This window comes from Onychostoma macrolepis, chromosome 03, assembly GCF_012432095.1.
Source record: "Onychostoma macrolepis isolate SWU-2019 chromosome 03, ASM1243209v1, whole genome shotgun sequence".
NCBI classification, from domain to species: Eukaryota; Metazoa; Chordata; class Actinopteri; order Cypriniformes; family Cyprinidae; genus Onychostoma; species Onychostoma macrolepis.
Window position 1 is genome coordinate 51859840 of NC_081157.1, and position 11799 is coordinate 51871638.

At 36.4% G+C, this 11799-nt stretch overlaps 1 protein-coding gene and 1 long non-coding RNA gene across 2 annotated transcripts; one reads left to right on the plus strand and one right to left on the minus strand.

Annotated features, from left to right (window-relative positions):
- Positions 1–288: 288 nt before the first annotated feature.
- Positions 289–10077, minus strand: LOC131536495 (zinc finger protein 658B-like). The gene is made up of 3 exons (XM_058769467.1): positions 9950–10077; positions 6573–6789; positions 289–2799 (listed from the first exon to the last, which is right to left on the minus strand). Exons 2-3 carry the CDS (start codon positions 6628–6630, stop codon positions 1259–1261), a joined length of 1599 nt encoding a protein of 532 aa, XP_058625450.1. The 5' UTR covers positions 6631–6789; positions 9950–10077; the 3' UTR covers positions 289–1258.
- Positions 7713–8414, plus strand: LOC131536608 (uncharacterized). Its single transcript, XR_009270024.1, has 3 exons — positions 7713–7743; positions 8155–8219; positions 8311–8414. It is a non-coding gene; the product is annotated as an uncharacterized LOC131536608 (long non-coding RNA).
- Positions 10078–11799: the final 1722 nt, after the last annotated feature.

The following is an 11799-nucleotide window of genomic DNA, read 5'->3' on the forward strand; positions in this document are numbered from 1 at the left end:
TGGCGCTTAACTGGGAGTTTGACCTCACCCAGGTTAGCAAAGTATCCTTTCTTTTTCTATATTGGTAAAATGTATTACTTTTGGACATTTAAACATCAATTTCCAAATTTATCTTTTACCTCTCCTTACCCATATAAGGAGTTGGTGGGCGAATCTGCTCTTATCCAAAATGACACATGGTAGGTATAGAATATGGGAATAAAATCAATTTTTCACCAGTAATGTTTAGTAATAAGTTACATTTGAGTGGTCTCCAAGGAGGAGACAACAGCAGGAAGTTTTACCGGATGCTTTTGATACTGTTTACATTGTACAGCACTGACTTTTACTAAATACCAAGATTGTTACGAATTTAAAGGCTACTTTATCAAACAAGAACAAAACAATGTTGTTTCTTGAAATACAACAACTGTAAAACTGAACTTTCATAACACAGCAAAATATGATTTTAAATAAAGGTCATTAATGAGCCCATGTTCTGTTGTCATTTACACAGGTCTTTCATTATTATAAGTTTACTGAATGTTTGAGTATGTTATGTATAATACAAATTAAACATGCACTATGAATACATAAGCATCTCTCTCTATGTGTGTTAGTGTATATCCTTTATGTAACACAAACATTGATATTTATACTATTCAGTTGGAATTTTATTTTTGACCTCGATAAAACTTTTAATCAAATAACACACAATACTGAATAATATATACTTATTTAAATAAGTATTAACATTTGTTATAAACTGATATACTCATTTATTTGAATTCGAATTTCGGTTCAGCTGCCGATTTTTCACTGAACCCCTTCTGAACTAATGAGCTGGATCTCTCTCCTACTGATTTACAAGTATAGATGGGTATCGGTAAGGTTTTAATGGCGTTACTATTCTTACAATCCTGCTTATTAAACATACTTAACATAATATGAAACAACTGAACATAATATGTAACCCATAAGAAAGCACAATGATATAATTTATATTATGAAGCAAAATGCTTGAACTTCTTGGCATTGTTCTTTGGGGAGGAACTCCATCTTTGAGTTTATCTGAATCTCAGCTGAATCTGCTGGTTTTGAAGATGAAGATTAACTTTATTCACTGTGAAAACCTTAGATAATGTTTCTTTGTCACGTCGCTTGTAATGTCTGGTTAGAACAGATTGATCCAGATGATATTTTATTGCTTGATGCATTATTGTGTCACAATTGATGAGGACGCGGCCTCAGACCTGAAGGTGCTGGATCTGTAGATGATCTACTTACTGTGATATCTTTGTGTGTGTGTGTGTAGAGCAGATAAACGACTGAAACACTTCCCACATACAGTGCAGTGATACGGTTTCTCTCCAGTGTGAATCCTCTCATGCAGTTTTAAACAGCTCGCTGTAGTGAAAGTCTTTTCACACTCAAAGCACATGTATTCTCTCACACCAGTATGTTTTTTCTGATGTAATTTCAAACTTTGTAGATGTGAAAAACTCTTTCCACACAAATGACATGAATGTGGCTTCTCCTTGGTATGAACTCTCAGGTGTTTCTTCAAGACTAAAGCCCACAAAAATCTTTTCCCGCATTGATCACATGTGTACAGTTTCTCTCTAGTGTGGATGTTCATGTGTACCTTAAGATGTGCTGATCGTGAGAAACTCTTCCCGCACTGATCACAAGTGAACGGTTTCTCTCCTGTATGAACTCTCATATGTGTCGTAAGGTCTCCTTTTAGTCTGAAACTCTTCCCGCACTGATCACATGTGTAAGGTTTCTCTCCAGTGTGGATCATCTCATGGTTTTTCAGATTTGCTGACTGACTGAATCTCTTGTCACAGTGTGAACACTTGTACGGTTTCTCTCCAGTGTGAACTCTCATGTGAACATCAAGATGAGGTTTGTATGTAAAAGTCTTTTCACACTCAAAGCACATGTACTCTCTCACATCAGTATGTATTTTCTGATGTTCTTTCAAATGTTCTGGATGCAAAAAACTCTTTCCACACAAATGACATGAATGTGGCTTCTCCTTTGTATGAACTCTCAGGTGATTCTTCAGGTCTGAAGCTCTCAAAAATGTTTTCCCGCACTGATCACATGTGTACAGTTTCTCTCTAGTGTGGATGTTCATGTGCTCCTTAAGGGTTGATGATTGTGTGAAACTCTTCCCGCACTGATCACAAGTGAATGGTTTCTCTCTAGTGTGGATGTTCATGTGCTCCTTAAGGCTCGATGATCGTCCGAAACTCTTTCCGCACTGATCACAAGTGTACGGTTTCTCTCCAGTGTGAATCATCTCATGCAGTTTTAAACTGCTCGCTCTAGTAAAAGTCTTTTCACACTCAAAGCACATGTAGTCTCTCACACCAGTGTGTATTTTCTGATGCACTTTTAGATGTTCTGGCAGCGAAAAACTCTTTTCACACAAAAGACATGAATGTGGCTTCTCCTTTGTATGAACTCTCAGGTGTTTCTTCAGGTGTGAAGCTCTCAAAAATGTTTTGTCACATTGATCACATGTGTACAGTTTCTCTCTAGTGTGGATGTTCATGTGATGCTTAAGGGTTGATGAGTATGTGAAACTCTTCCCGCACTGATCACAAGTGAATGGTTTCTCTCCAGTGTGAACTCTCATGTGAACATCAAGATCAGATTTGTATGTACAACTCTTTCCACACTGAGTGCAGGTGAAAGATTTCTTGGCTCTTCTTTTCTTTAAATCTTTCTGTTTGGGTTTTTCTCCATTTTTGACATGATTTTTCTCCTCAACTTCACTCAATTCTTCTTTCTCCTCGTCTTCAATCAACTCTGAAACAAAAGTAAATACAGTACATTTGTCAGTAACTCGTTAAATTAGGGGCAGTCATGGCCTAATGGTTAGAGAGACTGACTCTCATCAGTGTACCTCATTCATGAAAAGTTTCAGGGATGTATAATTTATAAAACTGCATCAAAATGATTAATCTACTTACTGCTCTTATATCGGGGTTAATTTTTATGTCCTTTCACTTTTCTGTTTTTTTGAAGTGAAAGTGACGTGAGGCCAAGTATGGTAACCCATACTCAGAATTTGTGATCTACATTTATCCCATCCAAAGTGCACACACACCCGGAGCCAATGCTGCAGTGCCCGAGGAGCAATTAGGGGTTTGGTGCCCCCCAGGCTTCCCCTATAATGTCAAAGAATTAATGCTCAAATATGTACTGTGTTAACATTTTATTGACTAAAAATGTGTTAGAACACATTCATCTCGAAGACGAGTTCGTTCAGAATCAGATACATATAGCAGGTCGGCTGACTCGATTTCCTTCTCATACATTCCTGTAGCGTCAGTGTATTTCCCTGTTGAAGCCTAGCGTCCATTGACTTCAACGGGGCTGCTTTGACGCTCAGCGTCTCTGGGGGTGAGTGGAGGAGTGGGCTGGCCTGGAATCTGACTGCATCTCCTTTTGATTGACAGCGATTTTGTACTATAAAAAAAAATCACTGACACTGAAGCTGTTCGAGCTCAGTCCCATACAACCCTCTACAATGCGAGTAAATCACTTGCATATGCGACTAAATTTCACACTGGGCGACTAAATGATGTCTAATATTAGCCACTGGCTAATAAATTCTCAGATTTCACTCGACAGTGTGCTAGTTGTAGGCTAAGTATATAAGTTTAGCACAGATATATTTTAACTCGCCGAACACTCTGACTGAGTGCTTCAGAGTTTCACTCTCAGTCAAGCGATCTGTGCTTTTTTTCCTTCAGTTCATCTGAATGAATACGCAGTGCACTTGTATTTGACGTACCGTAAACTCTAGCGTGAAGGCACATGACTCACCGTTGCAAGCAAAGAAAGAAAGAGTGAGAGAGTCTTTTACATAACATGCAGAATTGACGCGCTACATGTAAAGCTTTTAAGAACTGCCGTCTTCTCTGGTAGTGGGCGGAACTAATGCGCAAACGGCAATCTCATTGGCTGGCGCTCACCTACTATTGTCCCTGTTTTGATTTCAGCAAATCAGTTCGAGCGAACGCACACAACCTGATTAATATTCATGAATCCAGCAGCTCATTAATCCTTAGTGCTTTTTATGTTGTTCTTATTAGTAGAATTTGTATTATTATTATTATCATCATCAGTATTATTATTCCGAATTTTCCCTTTTTTTTTTTTTTACAGAAACACAGAATGACCAAAAAAGCACCACCACCAGTCCTATGTTCAGTTAAAATGACTAATATGCATTCATACATGGTTTCCAAGTTTTAATTCTAATTACTAAAGTTCTATCATTAAATAATAGGCCTACTTGATTATCATATTATAATGCTTGACTGACTGATGTTAAGAGTATACTTTCAGATATTTAAAAAGCTATATATGGGTAGTTGACAAATACAAATTGGACTGTGTCCTATGGTGTGACATAGCAAAAATGTAGAAAATAACATGAGAAAAAATGTATCTTCATTCTTAGAGTTACAAATAGCATGAGAGAGGTTTATCTGCTGCAACCTATTTCTTGGTATTAGCTTGGTGAAACTGCAAGCCAATTTTCATCATACATTATCATACACAATTATACACCACATTCCTTGTTTCAGTTTAACCTAATTCCCACATTTTCCTCCGTCGAGTTTAATATCTTTTTTTTAGATCGTTTGTTCATTCATTCATTCATACAGTAGGCTAGGCTAGCGTCGTGAGGGTGAACTAGCCAGCTAAGCAAACTGCACACGATGGCAGACAGTGCTAATATTGTCGACATGATTTTGGCGAAGCCATTTGAAAATCTTCCTTACGAGGAGAAACTTAGAATTAAACAGATCAACACCTAAGATTGATTTACGTATAAATAAATGGACAATTTTTATGATGTAGGCCGAAAATGAGCTTCCCCTCTTTGAAAGACCAGCAGCCGCCACTGCAAGCGCCGTGATACTTCCCTACTCTCAACTAACATGATGATGGCGTTCACCTCTTACCTGGGGTTTCTATACACAGAGTTACCTAAATCGTACACAATGGAAGTCGTACGACATCTTCCCTATCCACCTTCCTCTTGAGTAAAGAGTAAACGTCACAGAGCATCAGCTCATGTGGTGACTTCTGCCGCTGTTGTGAAGAATCATTCTCAAAGTCTTGGAGTTTTGATGCCAGAAGATAAGACTTTATTATATGTGATAATGAAGCCTGAGAGACCCTGCAGAGAATCTCCGAATCTGGGTTTGCACCGCTTATATACAGATTTTTCTCCTAAGGCGAAAAATAATCAATACATTTCCTATATCTTATTGTTTACCTTTTTTGAATGTGCTTCTAGTCTGCTTTCAGGAAGCGGACAGGAGGCCTCCATATACGCTAAAGAAGAGGCACCATTGTATAGTTTTTGTCTAATGTCACAACAGGATGTGCAGTTTCAGCACAAAATGTATGTCTGCGCATCCTCTTCTCGTGCTGGCCTCTACACACAGGCAGAAACATGTTTACAATGGTAGAATAACTTGATACATATATGGCTATATTCACATTGATTATACTTGATTAATTTATATTTTGATTAATAAAACTCTTCTACACTCATCAAAGCTCAGAGAGCAACGCCATCTGAGTTACAAAGTAACCGCAAAACAATCAAACGAAAAGGCAAATCAAAAAGTGGTAAAGATCAAGAATGTCAGAGCAAAACAAAAAGGATTTTGACATAAACGAATAACAAATAAGTCAAGTCAAAACGAGTAAAATGACAGCAAAAACAAGGAGCAAAGAGGTCTCCATTCACTCCTTTCAGCATCCTTTTATCTGTCATCATTTATTCATACAATCATTAGTCATTTATGTAATGTATAAATTTTTTTAAATCATTTACCATTAATATAATTTTATTATTTGATTATTCATGCATTTATTATTTTATGTTTTTATATTTTATATCTCTTTTTATTTTCCTTGCTTATATATTTACGTTGTTTAATCTGATGATTGTGAGGTTTCATTAACGGTTTTGTAAATAAGAGATAAGAGGGAATGTTTATGGTAACTCAAGGTTTATTATGGGATGTTGTTGTGTTTGGTAAAACAGTACTTGTTGGATTTGTGCTGGTCAGATGAAGTCTGAGCATTGAAACACACACAACTAAGATTATTCAATAAACATTGCTCCTTTTTATCATCATCACTTCGTCTCCTGCTTCTGCTCTTCTCTGGCTTTGCTCAGTCAACTTCTTGGTTGATAAAAGACTGTTAATACAGTTTTGGTACCAGACAAGACTTGATGTTAATGGCTTTTGGGTATCAACTACCCTGCTGACTATTTGTTCAGATACCAGACAAAAAAATTATATTTTCTGACAGGATCTAGCATCAAGGACTGGATCTTAACTATCTGGAGACTCGATCTAACGTACATTTTGTTGTTAAAAAAAAAAAAAAAGTACCCAGTTCATAGGAACTTATTATTTGATTCTTAAGCAAAATTATTCAACAGCTCTAGAGTTTTTCCTGTTACAAAAAAACAAAACCCTAAAACCACCTGAAGTTTTTTAACGGTCAGCATTATTAATGAAGAATGAAGAATAAAGACCAACCTGTTTGTTGTTCAGTATCTTCAGTGTGTTTGATTCTGCAGGGTTCTGGATCTCTCATCTTCTCTCTGTCCTCTTTAATAAACTCAGTCTCTGCAGATTTCAGCTCTTCCTGATGCTCTGATGCTCGTCTTCACTCGTAAACTGATGGGAATATTCCAGCATTTATTGCTGAATTGCTGAATGTTTGTTTGATTGGAGCTTCACTGAACATGAATTTCTGTGTGGAAGAAGCAGATTTGCCAAAATAAACAAATCAAAGAGGCATTAAGTGTTGTCTCTTTGTAAATCATTACATTACTATATTATATTACAGTAGTGAACCGTGACTCTTGAGCCTTGGCCCTCTCCTCTACCCTCGTTGGTGGACTTGGGTAAAGTTGGTTTTATATTCGCACATTCATAACATTCACACATTTCCGCGTTCAATAACTTTCTAATTATATGTGCAATAAAGTTATTTTTTTGCTAATTTTTTGCTACTTGGGTAAAGTTGGTTTTATATTGGCACATTCGGAATATTGCATTCAATTACTTTGTTAACCGCACTACACTGTTAGACATTTCTGTAATTTCCACAGTTATTTACTGTATATCACCCAGTATAATACTGCAAATTCCCTTTACAGTAAATAACTGTAATACCCTTTGCATCATGGGAATTTTCTGTGACGTCAGACCCCACATACAGAGACTTACTGTATTTTTTAAATTGCTGTATACTACTGTAACTGTCTCTTTGGTGCCATTATACTGAGGTCGTTTTATTTTCCTCATTTCTTACATTTGGATTGACACAATTTGCCCTGCACCGTGTCTACAACGCCACAACAGCTTGGGGCTGACTACACTGGACGTGTTACATCGCTTGTAATGATTGGAAAATCCGTTTGTGCTTCGTGTCAGAAACAGCGCGAGCGCTTGGAGTGCATCTGTACATCAGAAATATACCGGGGCATCACATTACTGTCCGCATCCACTGTAGATAATATATATATAATGGGTTCTATATTGTTTTTTTATCGAGTCGCGCCTCGCCACGCCACTCGCGTCCGAGAAAGACACAGAAGCAGCGGGGCAGCGCCGGGATGAACCCGCGAGAGTGGAAGAGCTCCAGAGAACATCTGCGCTGTGTGTCGATGCACTTTACGAGAGAAAAAGACCAGCAAGCAAGGTAAAAACATATGTACGTTTGTCTGTGTGTTTGTGTCAGATTTTTGCACACCAGTTTACCTAACATTTAGTAACATTTACTCGTCAACATGGCGGTTACAGAACTTTACCATGGTAAACTGCGCTGTCGTTTCAAACGACTTTTGTCAGCTTATTGAATTAAGTTACCGAATTAAAATTGTTTATAACGAGCAACACTTATCTTATATTAACATTAGTTTAACTAATGTGAAATTTAGTTCAGGTGTTAGTAGTTAATGTTTGCCAGTAGCCTGAGAAAATAAAATCGTATGTTAGCTAGGTTAAACTAGTTTTATGGCTAGCTGCCTTTCTAGTTTAAGAATTAGTTTGTTATAGTTTTTAATGGAATTTAAGATTTACTTAATAAATTTTTTGTATTTGTGTTTTAAAGGCAACTGCAATGAAGCATCAATAAAGACATGAGCAGGCCAGCCACCCTGAGACTGATAATTCATGGTAAGAGAACAGCTATGGTTTTGAGAGATTTGTGTTTTCTATATGAGGTTTGCCTTTTAAAAGTGTGCCATTTCTTCTACTTGTTTTTCAGAGAAGACATTTCTGTCAAAGTGGATGGTGAGCAAAGATGGTGGCCACGCTTTGGAGCAGCACCTGGGTTTTGCAGGCCGCTATGTATTCTTTGGCTGTTTGTCTTTTTTCCGCATTTTGTTTCTGTTGCCTAAAGTTTCTTTGTGAGGATAAATCACAACATAATGCACTGCAAAACGTCCTAAGACAGGAAATGGTGAGGATGCACTGTTCCAGCATTGGAAGACTGTATTTTTATGTGTTATACATGCAATGTTTTAAATAAAGAATTTGATATTTTGTAATTATTGTGTCTGTTTTAATTGAATGCCAGTAGTACCTATGTAGAGTAAAAATAAAATGAATTCTATATAAAAATGATAAAATCTAATGAAATCTATATTAAAATGAATGAATTACAGTAGTATACTGATAAATCAAATACAGTTTGCTACTGTAAATTGTAATTACAGTAACTTACTGGCAACAGTGTTGTAAAAACCCTTTGAAATGTCTAACAGTGTACATCGGACATTCAGCGGACATCCGCAAGTAAGTATGACATTAAAACGATACTTGGCCATTTTGATCGATTGTGAAAAAAATGTAGTAGGTTGACAAAGATGCCGCTGATTAGAATTTGCAAAAAAATAACTGGTCCCACTTTATATTAGGTGGCCTTAACTACTATGTACTTACATTTAAATTAATTATTTGGTACAATGCACTTATTGTGTACATACATGTTTTTACATTGTACTTATATTTTTAAAAATACCTATATGTAATTACATCTGTAATTAATTTACAATAACTGTCAACCCATCCCTTACACCTTAACCCACCCTTAAACCTACCCATACCACCAAACCTGTCCCTAACATTACCCATATCCCACCTCAATAGCAGCAAAAGTGTACATTGTACTTATTTTTTGATTCAAGTACATAGTAGTTAAGGCCACCTAATATAAACTGTGACCATAACTTTATTGCAGATATAAATAGAAAGTTATTGAACGCGGAAATGTGTGAATGTTGTGAATGTGTGAATATAAAACCAACTTTACCCAACTACAGGCTTGTAGCAGGTTCCTAGTGACAAGAATGACTTACTACAGGTGAGACTTTAAAAAAATATATAATTCAACAAAATATTTTCCTGTTCTGAAGTTTGTAGTACATTTCTAGTGTCCAGACTGAATTAATACAGATGACACACAACCACAATATTTTAATATGTTACATCAATTACCTCTCTTTAGCAAAATAATAATAATAATAACAATAATAACAATAACAATTGTAAAATTAATTCACCAAAATGTTGTAGCTCACTTCAGTAAGTGTCTAACTGAGAGCTACAAGTTTAAGTAAAGTGGATTTACTTTCCTCATTTGTGAAACAACTCCGTATTCAACTCATATTTTATGAACGGAGGAATATTAGACACAATATGATCGTTTTTAACAGTTGAACTGGAGTAAAAGTCTCTTTCTGCACTGACTAAACACGTTAAGTAAATCACTCCAGCGCTATTCATACGAGAAGCTGACATTTACCTCACATTCCTGCTGCCCTCAAACTTAATTACGAAAAATAATCCATGCACGACACCAAAAAGCAAATAATAGATAAGAAAGAGAAGAAAAAGAGACTCACCCTCACCGTTCAGCGCTCAGTCTCTCGCGCATGCGCACACCGAGTGATCCTCACGAGCGCTGCAGAGTGAAGCAGAGCGTCTCGAGCGCCTCCAGGCGGCTGGACTCAGTATAGTCACAAACCCAGCCCCCTCAATCTAATCTAATGAGACCAGAGACAAACTAAACAATTACATTACACTCCCAATATTTGTTTACAAAGATGTTTTTTGACTTTGTATGTATTTATCACGCTGATGCACGTTCAAGTGTTCGCTTGTTAAATAAGATTGGTTTTAGTTAGTTATTTGTTTTATTGCATAACAAGAACAATAACACAACATACATATATAGAGGAACAGTGTTTTCAACTATTATCTGTTACATTCATAATAGCATCAAAGGAACAAGCAGAAAAAAGAAAGAAGGGGGGAAAATCTACAGGGGAGAACTTAACAACACAGGTTCAGTGTGCAAACTCAACAAAGAATAAAGCTGCTGAATTTACTTGTACTTGAAATTTAAAGGACACTCAACTCTCTTTTTAGTTGTGATTTAGTGTCTCAGTCTCACTGGTGAATGTGGAAGACAAACAAATTAGAATAAAATAATAATAATAATTTTATATTATTATTCCTATTACAGTAATAGCCACATATTGTAAAACAATTGCACTCTGAAATAAATTAAAATGAGTACTTCACAGGTATATTATTTTACCTGTAGATTTCTGCGCAAGTAGTAGACACAGGAAGTTGAATCTACCATCAGTGGTAGAAATGGAAACAGAAGAGTCAGGTGGTGCTCCGGCGAAGAAAAAGTGTGTTGAACTAATTTTAATATCGGACACGGTGGGAAAATGCCGAGGCACAGAAGGGCAACACAGACTATAAACACACAATGTTAATGTTATGTGCAATGTTACAATGTAATGTAATGTAATTGGTTCCACAGTGTTTTCTGTTTAATTTCTTTAAAACAAATATATGTAACAGTTATAATAATAATAAAAAAGAAACACGAGTAAGTCACGTTATTATTCTTTTTATTTTCATTAATAATTTATTATGTATGTACCTGTGCCCCCCTATTATGTTTATGTGTGTGTGTGTGTGTGTGTGTGTGTATATATATATATATATATATATATATAGAAATAATAGTTTAATGTATAATTTTATAGCTGCTAATTTTGTTATTCTTGTTCTGTAATATTGTTAAATGTAAAGGATTTGTTGTGGACTGAAAGGAACTAAGGCTAAATACTGTTTATGTTTGTAAAGGTTTCCTTATATTTATCTGTATTTAATATACATAAATTAATGTAATTGTTTGCAGTTACAATGTTAATGGGTGTTTTTGGACTAAGATCAATTTCTCTTTCATGAGATTCTCCTTGTCATAAACTCTAGGGGCGAGGTAGTCTCGCGTAGCCAGATCTTCAGACTGACTGCTGAAGGTCTGGAATCCATGGCAGCTTTCATTGGCCAAGGCCCGCTCATGAGGTCGTTTGACTGACATGTCAAACAACCAATCACAGTTCGTTTCGTTCAGCATCATGTTTCGGGGCGTGGAAATGTTTCCACAATAACAGACAATATAAAACGGACGTATTTTAAAGATTCTAAGCCACGAACTTTAAATATTTCACATACTTTTGAAAATCCAGCGTTTATTTGATCCTGATAAGCGCTCGTCGTCACAGTTGTAAACACAACGGCTTTCTTCTTTTAGGAGGAGTTCAGCGTCATGGCATCTTTGTTTCCAGGTGGAACATTAAAAAACACGACACACACGTCTCCCGGAAATCCTGAATAATTCAACCAATCTGATGACAACTCCTCTCTCACCCTTCTCTCTCCGCAAGCGCGA

Bases quoted from the DNA above. Each gene is read 5' to 3' on its own strand.
- LOC131536495 (XM_058769467.1), bottom strand. From the start codon at position 6,630: ATGAGAGATCCAGAACCCTGCAGAATCAAACACACTGAAGATACTGAA. The intron at 2,800-6,572 runs GTTGGTCTTTAT...CTTTTGTTTCAG, and splicing joins AGATACTGAACAACAAACAG to AGTTGATTGAAGACGAGGAG.